The sequence below is a fragment of the Nannobrachium achirus genome (assembly GCF_963921795.1).
Source record: "Nannobrachium achirus genome assembly, chromosome: 6".
Classification (NCBI taxonomy): Eukaryota; Metazoa; Chordata; class Actinopteri; order Myctophiformes; family Myctophidae; genus Nannobrachium; species Nannobrachium achirus.
The window spans coordinates 55,065,992-55,079,272 of record NC_137815.1 but is presented as its reverse complement, the minus strand read 5'-3'; the positions used below and the strand labels follow the sequence as shown (position 1 = coordinate 55,079,272).

The 13,281-nt window shown below is 40.5% G+C and overlaps 1 protein-coding gene across 5 annotated transcripts; it reads left to right on the top strand.

The window, feature by feature from the left end:
• The first annotated feature begins 240 nt into the window (after positions 1–240).
• LOC308287501 (complement decay-accelerating factor) lies at positions 241–12,902 on the top strand. Of its 5 annotated transcripts, none has more exons than XM_080728692.1 (14): positions 241–598; positions 1,547–1,732; positions 3,157–3,256; positions 5,155–5,225; positions 5,549–5,731; positions 8,235–8,309; positions 8,700–8,834; positions 9,346–9,417; positions 10,820–10,846; positions 10,937–10,978; positions 11,076–11,127; positions 11,261–11,320; positions 12,009–12,084; positions 12,604–12,902. In XM_080728692.1, exons 1-13 carry the CDS (start codon positions 514–516, stop codon positions 12,064–12,066), a joined length of 1,146 nt encoding a protein of 381 aa, XP_080584818.1. In that variant the 5' UTR covers positions 241–513; the 3' UTR covers positions 12,067–12,084; positions 12,604–12,902. The 5 variants fall into 5 exon arrangements, with proteins under 5 accessions (XP_080584818.1, XP_080584817.1, XP_080584821.1 ...); XM_080728691.1 differs by having other exon boundaries at positions 11,258–11,320; XM_080728695.1 differs by lacking the exon at positions 8,700–8,834 and having other exon boundaries at positions 11,258–11,320.
• The last annotated feature ends 379 nt before the right edge of the window (positions 12,903–13,281 follow it).

Below are 13,281 nucleotides of genomic sequence, written 5' to 3'. Positions count from 1 at the left end.
TCGCAATAACACGTGACAGACTCTCTCTTCATATTCAGAATACAATTTTGGGGGAACACCCTTTTACAGTTTTTGGGGAACACCCTTACAGTGCGTATGGCTTGTGGTTCTCACAAAGGACACGCCCTTCCCACATAGACGTTTCCTCCACTGGATGCACGCATGAGGGGTGGGATCTTCTGTGTAGAACGGACTTAATAACGATGTCTGGATACATTCAATTGCAGAGAAGTATGTATGACATGACGACCCAGACAGTTGATTTTAATAGCTTATTATCGGCATGACAGTAACTATTTTTCCAACTGATGTTTCGTTTTCGTACTTTTGTAGCCTACATTGTTTCATTGATTCGTGTTAGCGGGCACTTGGTGTTACTGTGTGGTGTGTAGCTTTCTTTTCATTGTTGTCACTCACGGACACCGGGCGCTCTGCTGGAAGCTCTTGAAGGGACCGTTATAGCGACGTGCGCATCTGCCATCATCGATCTACTGCGAGGAACTGCAACACACCATGGAACTTTTACTGGACTCGTATGAAAGAAGACGAACGGTCAAGTGTTTGTTGTTCATTTGTATCTTCGCGGTCCACATACAAGGTCAGTATGGCTTTCTGATACACTTGCCTAATTGTAACTTGTAACTATTTTAAAATGCAGTCTTTTCTTGATATCTCTGAGCATGTGGTCAGCCAAATTGCCATACAGGCTTAACATACCTGCCAACACTGCTGAATTTAGCAGGGGACCACTGCATGTTGTCCTTTCTCCTGCTGTGCTTTTGACTTGTAATTTCTCCTGAGAATATCCTTAAAGAAGTAGTTCACCCCCAAAATGAAACATTTTCTATTGATTAGTCACACCATGGAGACTTGAGTTCAATTTTTTTTTTTTATTCGTCGCATTCCTAAGACAAAAAAAAAAGATGATTATAGTACATTTACCCCCATTGATTCTGGATGGGGACCCAAATGCATGGGCCTGGATGGGGACCCAAATAAGGCCCTGGATGGAGAGGGGACCCAAATGCATTTGGGTCAGAATCAATGGGAGTAAATTTAGGGTCAAGGGTCAAGTAAATGTACCCCCATTTTGGGGGTGAACTGCTCCTTTAATTTTGGAGTCAACCCAAACTTATGGTAAAAGTGAGCATGCTCAGCCCAGTGAGTATGGTTGTTACCCGTCCCAGAGTCCAAGATCCCTCTGTGATATGCAACCAAAATACACATTTTGTGAATACTACAGTGCATAATAAGTCAATACTTCAATGAAGTGAATACTAATCAGCATACAAATGAGAAGTAAACCAGGCCCCCCACCAGTAAATCTCCTTATTTTTCACAGTCTAGTTTTGGCAGGTAGGCCTATATATGATACACGTGACTGAGACTTGAATTATTCTTAAATTATTGAGGGCATAAATTAGGGCTAAGGCTTGCTCAAAGCTGCGACTATCCAGTTGGAAGGATGAATTCACCATAGTTACTTTCAATGAAAAACGTGTGACTTAGCCTAATTCATTGATGTGGCTTCTGTTTTCCTCTATAGCTGACTGCCCCAGACCTCAAGGGACAGCTAACATCGTCTTAACCAACGATGCGCTGCTGAAGAATGATTTTCCAGATGGCTCAGAGGCCACGTTTGAGTGTGCCAATGGCTATGTTGTAGAGGAAGGATCTGGGGTTGTAACCTGCACCGATGGGACGTGGTCTGCACCTGATCTTAAGTGCAAAAGTACGTTTTTATTTTATTTTATTTTATTATAAAGGGTAACTGATAGGGGCACGGTGGTGCAGTGGTTAGCACTTCGCCTCACAGCTAGAAGGTCCTGGGTTCGATTCCCGCCGGGGGAAGCTGTGGGCGCTGGGGGCGTGTTCCTCCACCCGCGTCATCAGCACCCACACCCTAGGTGGGGTTGGCGATAGGGCCTTTCTGTGGTGAGTTTGCATGTTCTCCCCGTGTTTCCTTGGGCATAGGCCCTCACTCAAAAACATGCAGTAGTCCTGGTTTCTATACTACCTCCCCAGGGGCATTTTAGGGGGTTGTTGTCACATAATACAACTGGTAGCAACATTGCAAGGCATTGTTCTTTGAGCTTCCTCAATTGTGTGTATAAAAAAGATTAGGTCAAATGATAAAATGTCCCCTGGCGCGGCAGGGGGAGAGCGGAAACCAGGACTACAGGTTAGGTAGTCACCGGGTGAGAAAAATGGGTTGCAAAAACCGTGGGATAAAGAATATAAAAAAATAAAGCGTAACTGGCTATTTCTAAAATGTAGCCTAGATCTTCTCAATGAAGGACCTTTTTTAAGTTCTAGATTCTTTTCATAATGGTCTGAGCCAGTGGTTCTCAAAGTTGGACCCAGGGACCCTCTGGGTTCCTTGAGGGGGGATTATAAATGGACCCATATACAGGTCTGTAACTGTAAAGTGTACACATGGAAAGTGCACAAATGGAATTAATTGATTGAATGACATGACAATTATTCAGATACGAGGTCTAACTAGATTTAAACCCAAGAAAGAACTATGGCTTGTCTACATTGGGTTCCTTTGAACCAATGTAAAGTGTACAAATGGAATAAAAGAGAAAAAAGGTCTGCACACCAAATTTGCAGTTCCCAATGTAGAGCTTTACTGTGGTAACGTTTCGAGCCGCATGGCTCTTCCTCAGACCTCTGAGGTCTTTGAGGTCTGAGGAAGAGCCATGCGGCTCGAAACGTTACCACAGTAAAGCTCTACATTGGGAACTGCAAATTTGGTGTGCAGACCTTTTTTTTCTCTTTTATTGTTGATTACCTTTAGTCCAGCACCCAGCCTATATGGCTTTGGATGTGCATGATCTTTTTGGCTGTTTGTCAGCTTTTTTCTCCAAGTGTACAAATGGAACCAAATGTTCCATCTGTACACGCTCATATGGGCGTCCTTGAAATTAAAACTTTTGAGAACCACTGGTCCAACATTGCTGTTTCACTTTTTTTCAAATGTTGGATATTTAGGAAATAAACCCTTCCATTACCGCTCAGCATCTCTTGTAACACACAGCATAACCTCTAAGCACTACTGTGGGCTAGCCTTGCACTCAGGCTCAGTATTGGCTGAAACTGAGAAGCTGCCAAGCTGAGACAGTATTTTCTTTTTCTTCTTCTATATTACAGAGAAAGACTGTGGCCCCCCTAAAGAGCAGCCACATATGAAATTTAAGATGGATGAAGGTACTCTATTTGGCGCATCAGTGAAAGTTAGTTGTGATGAAGGGTGAGTACTGAGTATACAAGGATAATTCCACCCCAAAATGAAACGCTTTCATCGAGCATGATCCAATTGATGTAAAACACATTACTCATGCTTGCATCTACTGTATTTACACAAGCTTGTGTAAGGTTCAAGGATCAATTGTGTTTATTCATTGTCACATAATACAACTGGTAGCAACATTGCAAGGCATTGTTCTTTGAGCTTCCTCAATTGTGTGTATAAAAAAGATTAGGTCAAATGATAAAATAAGCAATAAAAGCTATAAAAGTAGTAGGAATGCAAACGTGAACTAGAAGCAGTGCTCTTCCGAGCACAGGTCTCCACCAGGTCAGGTATGTTATTGTGAAAAACACAAATCGGCCTGTTATAGCGCCACCATGAGGCTGATTTAAAGTGGTATTTCTTCCTTGGCTTAGTGGGAATGTGCGTGCAAATTGTCACACAAATCGCAAACTGCGTTTTCTTCCAAACGGCCCAATCCTGCAAACTTTGGAAGCCAATCTTGGATGGAATATGGACAATTGGACAGATGCATGTTGATCACATGACTGTAGACAGAGATGCTGTCTTCCAATTTGTGTAACTTTTGGACAAAATCTGTAGGAGTACTGTGCAACAATTTGTTTTGCACAAATCGGCCTGATGGTGGTGCTAGAACAGGGCCATGTGAAAAATGTGGGGCAAAGGTTCTGAAGTGGCATCCAGGGAGTGTGTGTGCACAGTTTGGCAGAGACCGTGCCAACGGCGCCGGAGATTAGCTGGTAACAGACGGAAGGACGGACGCACACACGGACGGACAGGGTGCAAAACAGTCCTTCGGCCTTCGGCTGGTGGTAGCCGGGGACCCAGTCACCAAAATGGGAGGGGACCTGTGATTTTCTGCCGTACTTTTTATTTCTGTTTTATCTATTAGTTTGGTCATTAAGGTCCACAGAAAGAGAGGCCTGTTCTGCTGGAAACATCGCGAAAAAAAGTTATGGCCATTTGTATATTCACTGTCCTATTACTATTACTATTACTATTATTATTACTACTCCACTAGAAATATTTAAAAAAAGAAAAAAAGTCTGCTTTAATTAGCATGTGAGGGGTCAAACTAGGGGTTCATCGTGATTCTGAATCCATTGCAAGCATTTGTTTTGCATGAAAAACATTCCTTGGGCTAGATATCGGCCCCCCAAAACAATTAAAAGTGATGAGTCATCACTTTTTTTTCCACTTTTCACAGTTTTGGGCTGCCGAAAGTTAACCCAAGCAATGTTTTTATGCAAAACAAATGCTTGCAATGGATTCAGAATCATGAAGAACCCCTAGTTTGACCCCTCACATGCTAATTAAAGCAGATGTTTTTCCTTTTTTAGTGGAGTCAATGGGACAGTGAATATACAAATGGCCATAACTTTTTTTCGCGATGTTTCCGGCAGAGCAGGCCTCTCATTCTGTGGACCTTAATGACCAAACTAATAGATAAAACAGAAATAAAAAGTACGGCAGAAAATCACATGTCCTACCCTATTCCTTGAGCTTTTGGGCTTGTGGGTCCCCGGCTAGTGGAGACAATAAAGCGGCAATGGCTATCATCAGGAAGTGTGACATTGCAGAATGTTTTCCTTTTTTCTGTTGATTGATTTTTCCTTTGTCAAAGAGCACCTCCCAGCCACATTTTTCACTAAAATGGGTTACTGCATAACTATCCAGGCAGCGACCTCTTCCTATTCACTAGTACAAAAAAAAAAAAAATGTACATACAGAATAGACATAGGAATACTGGGATTCTATTGTATTTCAGAGGGGCTCAATGCTGCCCAATTATTACATGTTACAAAAGATGGTTTGTACCATTTATTTTTAACAATGCTTAATTACACAATACTTTTTATCCATTCCTCTCTCAAAAGGTTCGAAGTCAGTGGCTACAACTACAAACAGTGCTTTGCTGGAGGATGGAGCGGGAAAGCAACATGTGAAGGTGCATTTCTCTCAGTTTGGATTTCTTTAATACAGGGAGGGACACTGTATCATCAATATGCACTTAATTATATATTTAAACGTAGAAAAACTCCCAGAGCATTGCAAATATATCTGGTTTTGAATACTAGAAATTATAGGCAAATATCATACTAGCTATAATTGTCAATACATTACTGTATGTACAACTAGCAACTTCCTCCACTCATGATCTCATTACTGTGCAGTTCCCTTCTGCCTTTCAGAACCTTTTCTAATTTTAAGTGATTTCTATACAATCATATATAGGCCTATATGCTGATCTATTGTCCTACCTTCATCAAGGTATAATTTGTGAAATACCGGAGGACATTGAACATGGCAGACACTCGTGGGATTCTAAGGAGGAACCAACATATGGAGATGTCATTCAGTACTCCTGTGAGGCTGGGTACACCCTGGTTGGGCAGAGCTTCATTAAGTGCAGTGACGAGGGTGAATACGATTCTCCGCCTCCTCAGTGCCAAGGTAAGACCACAGACCGCATACAAATTACTTGTTAGTCCACAGCAGCCATATTGGCAAAAAATTGTCTACTTCCTTCACAGGTGATACAAATGATACTAATGAAGTCTCTTTTCCATTCTGGTCAAGCAGTCAGGATGCATTGTGCATGCTGGCTCTCAGGAAACTCTGCTACACCAGTGGGTCTCAAAGTGTCCTTGAGGGGGTTCCAATGGGCCCTTATACTGTATGTCTGTAATTCGGAGAGTGTAAAAATGGAACCCAAGGGTCCATTTGGTTCCATTTGTACAGTCTCAGAGTTACGATGGCCCTTGAAATTAAGAAGTCTGATTTAGCTACACTAAATGGAAAAGAGCCTTCATTGGTATAATTGGTAACACCTGTGAAGGTTTTCTATTAATGTACTCTAAGTTCCCTACTGTATAAAGCCAACAAGCAGGAAGTGATCTTCTGCACCACTAAAATATTGTGTATGGCATTACTATATAGTCATGACCACTGATAATGAAAGGTCACGAGCTTGATATACGTTTTGATTAAAGTACCCCCATAGAGTGTGCAAAACAAACCAAATGGATCAGTGAGGGTCCATTTTGTTCCATTTGTAATTTTGTATAGGCCTACTGTCAGAGTTACAAACCTATAAGGGTCCATTGAACCCCCTCAAGGAACCCTGAGTCCAGTCGTCTGTCCACCCTGAGGACACAAATGTATCATATTAGGTAATTCCACTTTGAGAACTATTGTAGTATGCAGTATAGTATAGGGTGTGCCAAATGTAGTTCTAAGAGCGGCCATTTCTTGGGTAAACACAACCCAAACACTGCAATCAAACAATTGAAACACCTGTGTTTTGACCCAAGAAATGTCCGCTAAGGACTACAATGACGTAGCCGCTGGCACACACTATAGCACACAGAGAATAATGGAGAAGCATAAAAACACATGGAATGCTTGCAAGGTGCACACTCATCCCCCACCCATTCCGCTTATCTAAACCACATATTTCTACAATGTTGGCATGCCAAATTTCAACATCTGTTTTGTGTTAGCTATCACGTTAGCTGGTTTGAAGCAATATCAGACTGGCTGCCTTTTGGGTCGATTCATACTCCACTTTTAGAGCCTAATTTATTTCGGTTCGGCTCTGTCTAAACTATGATATGACGTCATTCGGAGCCGAATTAATCACATTACCCGCCCCCCACCCCCTGATCCTCTGAATGACGCCATATCATAGTTTAGACAGGGCCGAACAGAAATAAATTCGACCCTTAGTGTACGCAGACTGAAAAAATGGTAACAGTGAGTATCGCTGTGATGCATACATAAAGAGACTGGGTCTGTTGTCATGGGTTTGCTTAACCCTGCAAGATACCCAGATGGCCTACAGATGTGGTGGGTTCCGGGGACCCCCAGTGGTCCTTGAGGAGGTTCTAGGCCAGGGATCCCCAGCAGAATCTATTAAAATAGCATCAAAATCATTGTAACCATTTTTTACATTTTGTTTTTTAATTTAAATTCTGATCTTTTCAAATGGGGGTCTGTGGGGAAAGTTTATACATAATTCAATTTGGGGTCTTAACATGAAAATGTTTGAGAACCGCAGTATGACTATCTCTGGCATTCTGCATCCTCAAGAAGACATTTACCATCCTGAGTGAAGTCATCCAGCATGTGCTGAATTCATGCTGAATGCAGATATACATTATTTTCATCTGAGACACTTACAGTATTATATTATCTATATATACATATGTTCTAGCTGTCAGGAGATAAATATACAATACTGTAATCTCCATGTTTCTATTGGAACAGGATCTATCCCACCACTCCTATCAGTGCTCACTGCTCACTTCATTTCCTACAAACTGACATCCTCATCCTTTTCTCAGACATCCCACCAATATCGAACCAAAGACACGCTCCACAACCAGTAGATATTTTCCCCCTCAATTTTACAGTTGTGTCTCCTGACATACAATTTTGTATTTTAACTGGAGATGGCACACCTTTTTTTCTCTCCCTACTATTGCCTCTTTTTAAATGTGAGGATGGCTAGTTTGGCTACACATTGCAAGGCCTGGGGGAGCTGGTGTGCAGCATAAGTGGACGTTCCTCTTGATTTCCCTCATGCGTCACACCTGAGAGTATGATTTCTCATCTTGTTAAACCTTTTACCATGCACACTTGCACATGACATGAAGAACACTAATGAGAGGTTTTATTCATAATTGCAAAGAAGGGTTCTCTTGGTAATAGAGGTTTCACTTTCTGCATGAAGTGCATAATTCAAGAGTAAAGCCGAGGATGGCGTCGCTTGCCGAGAATAGCAGACCTACAAGCTCACAATGCATAAGGGACGCGACACGTTGTGAGCTTGTACGTTGGCTATTTTCCACACGGCGACGCCGTCATGCAACATGAATTGGGTTCAGCATGACATGGATTCTTAGAAGTGGCTCATCATGATTATTATGTGATCATGTTTCAAACCCCAAATTAGGTAACATAGAGCCTTCAACAAAGGATATGATTACTACAACAAGGATGATGTCAACTACACCAACCACATTTCAAGGTATACATTTATTTCTTATATAGCAGGGACATTAACACACACCAAGGGTTTGGTGAGGTGCTAACCCTCTGGAACAAGCTTAAGAAGGAGAAATATAAGTCACACACTCTGGCTCCATATGCAGTGATTTATTCAATTTATGTTTCGGACTGTTGGCCTTCCTCTGTCAGAATCCTTTTTCTTTTCTTTTTACATACAATTATTATTATTATTATTTTCTGCAATGACGAATAATAGAGCATGCAATTCTATGTGGCTATAAGCTGAAATGCATTTGATTACAAGCTAATGTCACATTACATTTTTACAGTGCAAATTGTCATTGCACTTGTATTCATGAATCACCCTGATGACATGACACAAAGGTATTAAGTATTGTTCTCTTAATAGGTGGAAAAGATATTTTAACAAAAGGTACCACAGACCCACCACCCACTACCACAGACACATCCGTCACACCCACAATTCATACAGATAAAACTACCACCACCACTGCAATATCAACTGCTTCACCTTCAGTACAAGGTACAGGAAATACCGTCGACAGAAACCTTGCATGTCCATATTTCATCCCATCCCATCTATTGCCCTATTTTATACTTTGTCGTATGGCAGTGTCGTGCAAGAGGAGATAAACTAGCTGATCTACAAACTCACAATACATCGCACAGTGGTGCATTGTGAGCTTTTTATTTAGTTAAACTTGTTTTAAAATGTTCGCCTATTATGACGTGCCCAAAATAGAGACACTAGGTTGAAAGTGGTTAAGTCTGTCTGGGTTTTATACATATTTAACAGTGACAGTATATCCAAGCATGACATACATCAGATTCAGCATGACTGTACATCTTTCTGAATTATTTCTAAAGATGTCTTCTGTCTACTTTGCATGATGCAGTAATGAATGGCATACTGTAGACGTACACGGCATGCATTCCCATTTCCATCATAGTTTATGAACTTGGCCGGGAACATTTACCTCTAACTCTGTTTCAAACAACACAAATGTCCCTAATCATTATCTTTATACTAATAGGTGGCAAACATATTTTGACAACAGACGTTATATTTACCACAACCGGAGCAACATCAGCCACGACAACACAAGGTAAGACACATTTCTCTTCAGTATTCAAATATCGTAATTACAGGGGGAATTCCTTCCAAATTCTCTTAAGGCATATGTTAATGCACACTGACAAAGCATATTATGATCAACCACAGTCCCATGGAACAACATCCATGAGTGCTTGTGGGAGGTCATAAAGCATGTTATGGTATTGAGAAAGTAAATCCAGATGTGGCCTATGCTATTTCATTGAATAGAGAGATCCAATGGAAGGAATTTCCCTATCTACGGTATGTTTTCAAAACTGGCACCATACATTATGAGAAAACAAATTACATCAAGTCATCGCTACATAAGTCTGCCCATTGCATATTATGGCAAACATTGAAGAAATGTCATTCAGTGGCCAATGCTGTAAAGATAAATCACATAAATATAGAAAGTGTTATTTCCAGCCTGGAAGACTGGCTGTGAACAGTCAGTTCATAAATGCACCATGAGCAAGTGGAATAATTCTAAGCTGATGGCTTTCTTATTCCTGGACTACCTTCTGCTACCACTAATTCAAACAGTCTGCCTGCCCTGCACTTTAGTTGTATCCTTAAAGCTATACTGTGTAAGTTGCTCAACTAGTGGCCAGTAGCTCTATAGCAAACCGCGGTCGCGTCCGTGTCTTTCAGCCGTTTTTCGCCGCGGACCGGGCCTCACACCCCCGCGTCTGTCTCCACCTCGCCGAGATCTATCTTTAGAGGGGTCCCTGGTTCCTGTGCGTTCAGGCATTCCGGAGAAACGGACTCCTTCACCCGAGTATATGCTGTTGTTTTGTTGAGGCAAGCTACTTCCTGAGAAGTCAGCAAGATGCGCTGTGATTGGCCGGCAGTGTATAACCCTCGCTGTGATTGGCCGGTAGTGTATGATGACGTAATTTTTCCGCGAAAACCGGACCCCGGCGAGGATCACAGAAAACATATAAAGAGAAGGCTTTATATGTTTTCTGTGACGGAGTGGGTGTTCTAAAACTTTAGCGATTTAACAGTTAGGACAATTTTAAGATTTGTTTTATAAAAAAAGTTACATGGTATAACTTTAATGTCCTCTTGTCCCTATGTTGTGGCGGCCATAGCTTAGTGTAGAGACACACGCCTGGGAAACAGACAAAGGTCCCAGGTTTCATTCCCAACCCCGGCAAGCCCCCCCCCCCCACCTCATGTCTAAAATACACTTTATGCCAGAAAAGAAAATATTTCACCATAAGGTGAAAATCTGGTCAATGGAAATTTCTATTGGTGTTGTAGCTAAAATTTCCAGTGAAATATTTTCTTTACTGTGTTGAAAACAGAATTCCCCCCTCAGGATCAAACACGTCAAATCATTTAGCTCTCCTTTGTACTTGACATATTGGGTTGTACTTGCTCATTGATAAACTATTTTATATTTGCAGGCAAAATACTTCCTGACCAAAGCAGTGGTGAGTTCATAAGGCCTGCTTATAACCAGACAATCATTAACATGGATTATTATTCAGGTTTTGCATTTTAACATTGAATTTCTCTTTCAGGACATGCTGTTGTCATAGCGAGTGTAATATCTACTGTAATAGGTAACATCTCAACTATTTGTTTAAATCACTTTGTGCTTTGCAGTCAAAATTCAAATTACCGCAAGTTAATTATGTTATTTTTGTCCTTTCATTTCAGTTGTACTTATACTGCTGTTCATGTTCCATCGGTATCTTCTGAGAAAGAAAGGGTAAGGTCCAGCTACTATAGCTGGTTGATGAATCTTCATTGCATGAACCCATAGCTCTACCAACTAACTAGCTTCATAGAGTAGCTCATTAACCTATATCTTAACTACACACACAATTTACACATTTTAGCAGACCTCAAGTCCAAGGCTGGAATAGCAGAGTAAGCATGAACTCTAGTCAACAAACACCAAGGTAAATTGTCTCTCACACACACGCTCTCTCTCTCTCTCTCTCTCTCTCTCTCTCTCTCTCTCGCAAGCGCGTGCACACACACACGCACGCACGCACGCACGCACGCACGCACGCACGCACACACTGACTGCACATTAAACCAATGGAATTAAATCAGGATAATGTGTGTTTCCTGATTTATGTTGGAAAATGAAGGAAGTTGTGTGGAAATGCTTTGTTATGATGACGCACTTTAACATCAGGGAAAAGAAGACCCTTGAGGCAAATTGAGCCTTTGAACTTTGATAAAGAATCACATAAAAACAGCTAGTTGGACATTGTATATTTTGAAAATATAAAAAAAAAGACACACACTGACACACACTATGCACCGTCATACAACGGAGCATAAATTAGGCATAATATGGGGGCAGGCTTTCTTACACAACCTATTAACCATTTCCAGAGGGATTCAATGTAACTTACCACTGTGATTTGCTTGAATGCTCTATGCTAAATTCTGGTTTAATATGTTGCACCTTGGCATCATTGTGATGCAAATGATTGCAGCTGAATAACTGCTAAACGTGCTGTCAATGCATCAAGATCGCAACAAAGTAAATTGGCATGTAAACTAATAGAATAACATACTAATAAAACACTTGTAAACATAATTCTGACACATATTCCTTATTTGCTGACATCATAGCTCATACGACACTGGAGAGGACCTGAAGCCGGAGTTATTACAATTCCAAAGTCTATAAATCGAATTCTTCGCTAAGGTATCTGTCAATTACCAACTTAATCAAGAGCCATTTCCATGAAACCAAAAATACCTGTTGTTTCCGTTACGTATTAGAACATAGCCAAGAGATGATATACTGCACAGTACAAGCATCACGAAACATGAAATCTATACTGCCCAGGCCTACCACAATTATTAGCCTACATAATCGTCTAATCGCAATTATTTGACATAATCACAATTATTTGACATAATCACAATTATTTGAGATAATCGCAATTATTTTTGCATAATCGTCAAAATGTTCAAATTGTATTAAAGTATAACATTATTACATATGTCTATTTATTTGTATATTTCAGTTATTTGTCATATACATTTGGATTACAAAGCCTAAAAGGCAAATATAAATCAAAGTTTGATTGCCAAAAACACAATTAAATCGTTAATCACAATAATTCTTTCGACAATTGATCGTCAGCTTAGATTTTGTTATCGTGACATCCGTAATACTGCCTCACCTAAAACATTTTCTTATATTTCTTGTCAACATTAGGTGTCCTTGGAGTCCAAATGGGACAGCTCCTATCCTCTAGTAGTGGGCATGCCTCTGTTGACCTTGGGGAGGAAGTCCCAACATCCGATCTGTAAGAGAAAGGAATTTCTGGCTGGTTGGACAATAACAAACCCAACTTAATTTGAACCATACTGCAATACAAATGTGAGAAATGGAAGCAATGAAACACACACAATGAAGTGCACTTTTTTTTTGTAAAGATGTATTTTTTATTCCTTGCAGAATGTAAATATTTAATGCCTCTATAGTATTTCTATTTTGTATTTATTTATGTTGTAAACTGGAATAAAGTAAACACACTCCCAACTATAAAGAAGTGTTGTCAATGCATGCGTATGTTTTCCTCTTTCTACAATGGTGGTTTTAGAACAACAAAGCATGTGGAAAAGAGTCACACAGCCATCAGTTCAGCGTACAGAAAACACTGAAACAATCAACTGCATTCCACACCAACTCATTTTGCTTTGTTCATTGTTTATGGGGGTGTTTTGGTGGCTTGTCTTGTGCAGCCTACCTAAGCGCTTTGAACTCTGTTCATTTATAATAACAGAAGCCTATAGAGCCTATAGAGTCTCCCAAACATTTTTTTCCCCCATTTCCTAAAAAAACACAATATTATTTCAAAAGATTTTCAAAAATAAATAACCGTAGTGAAAA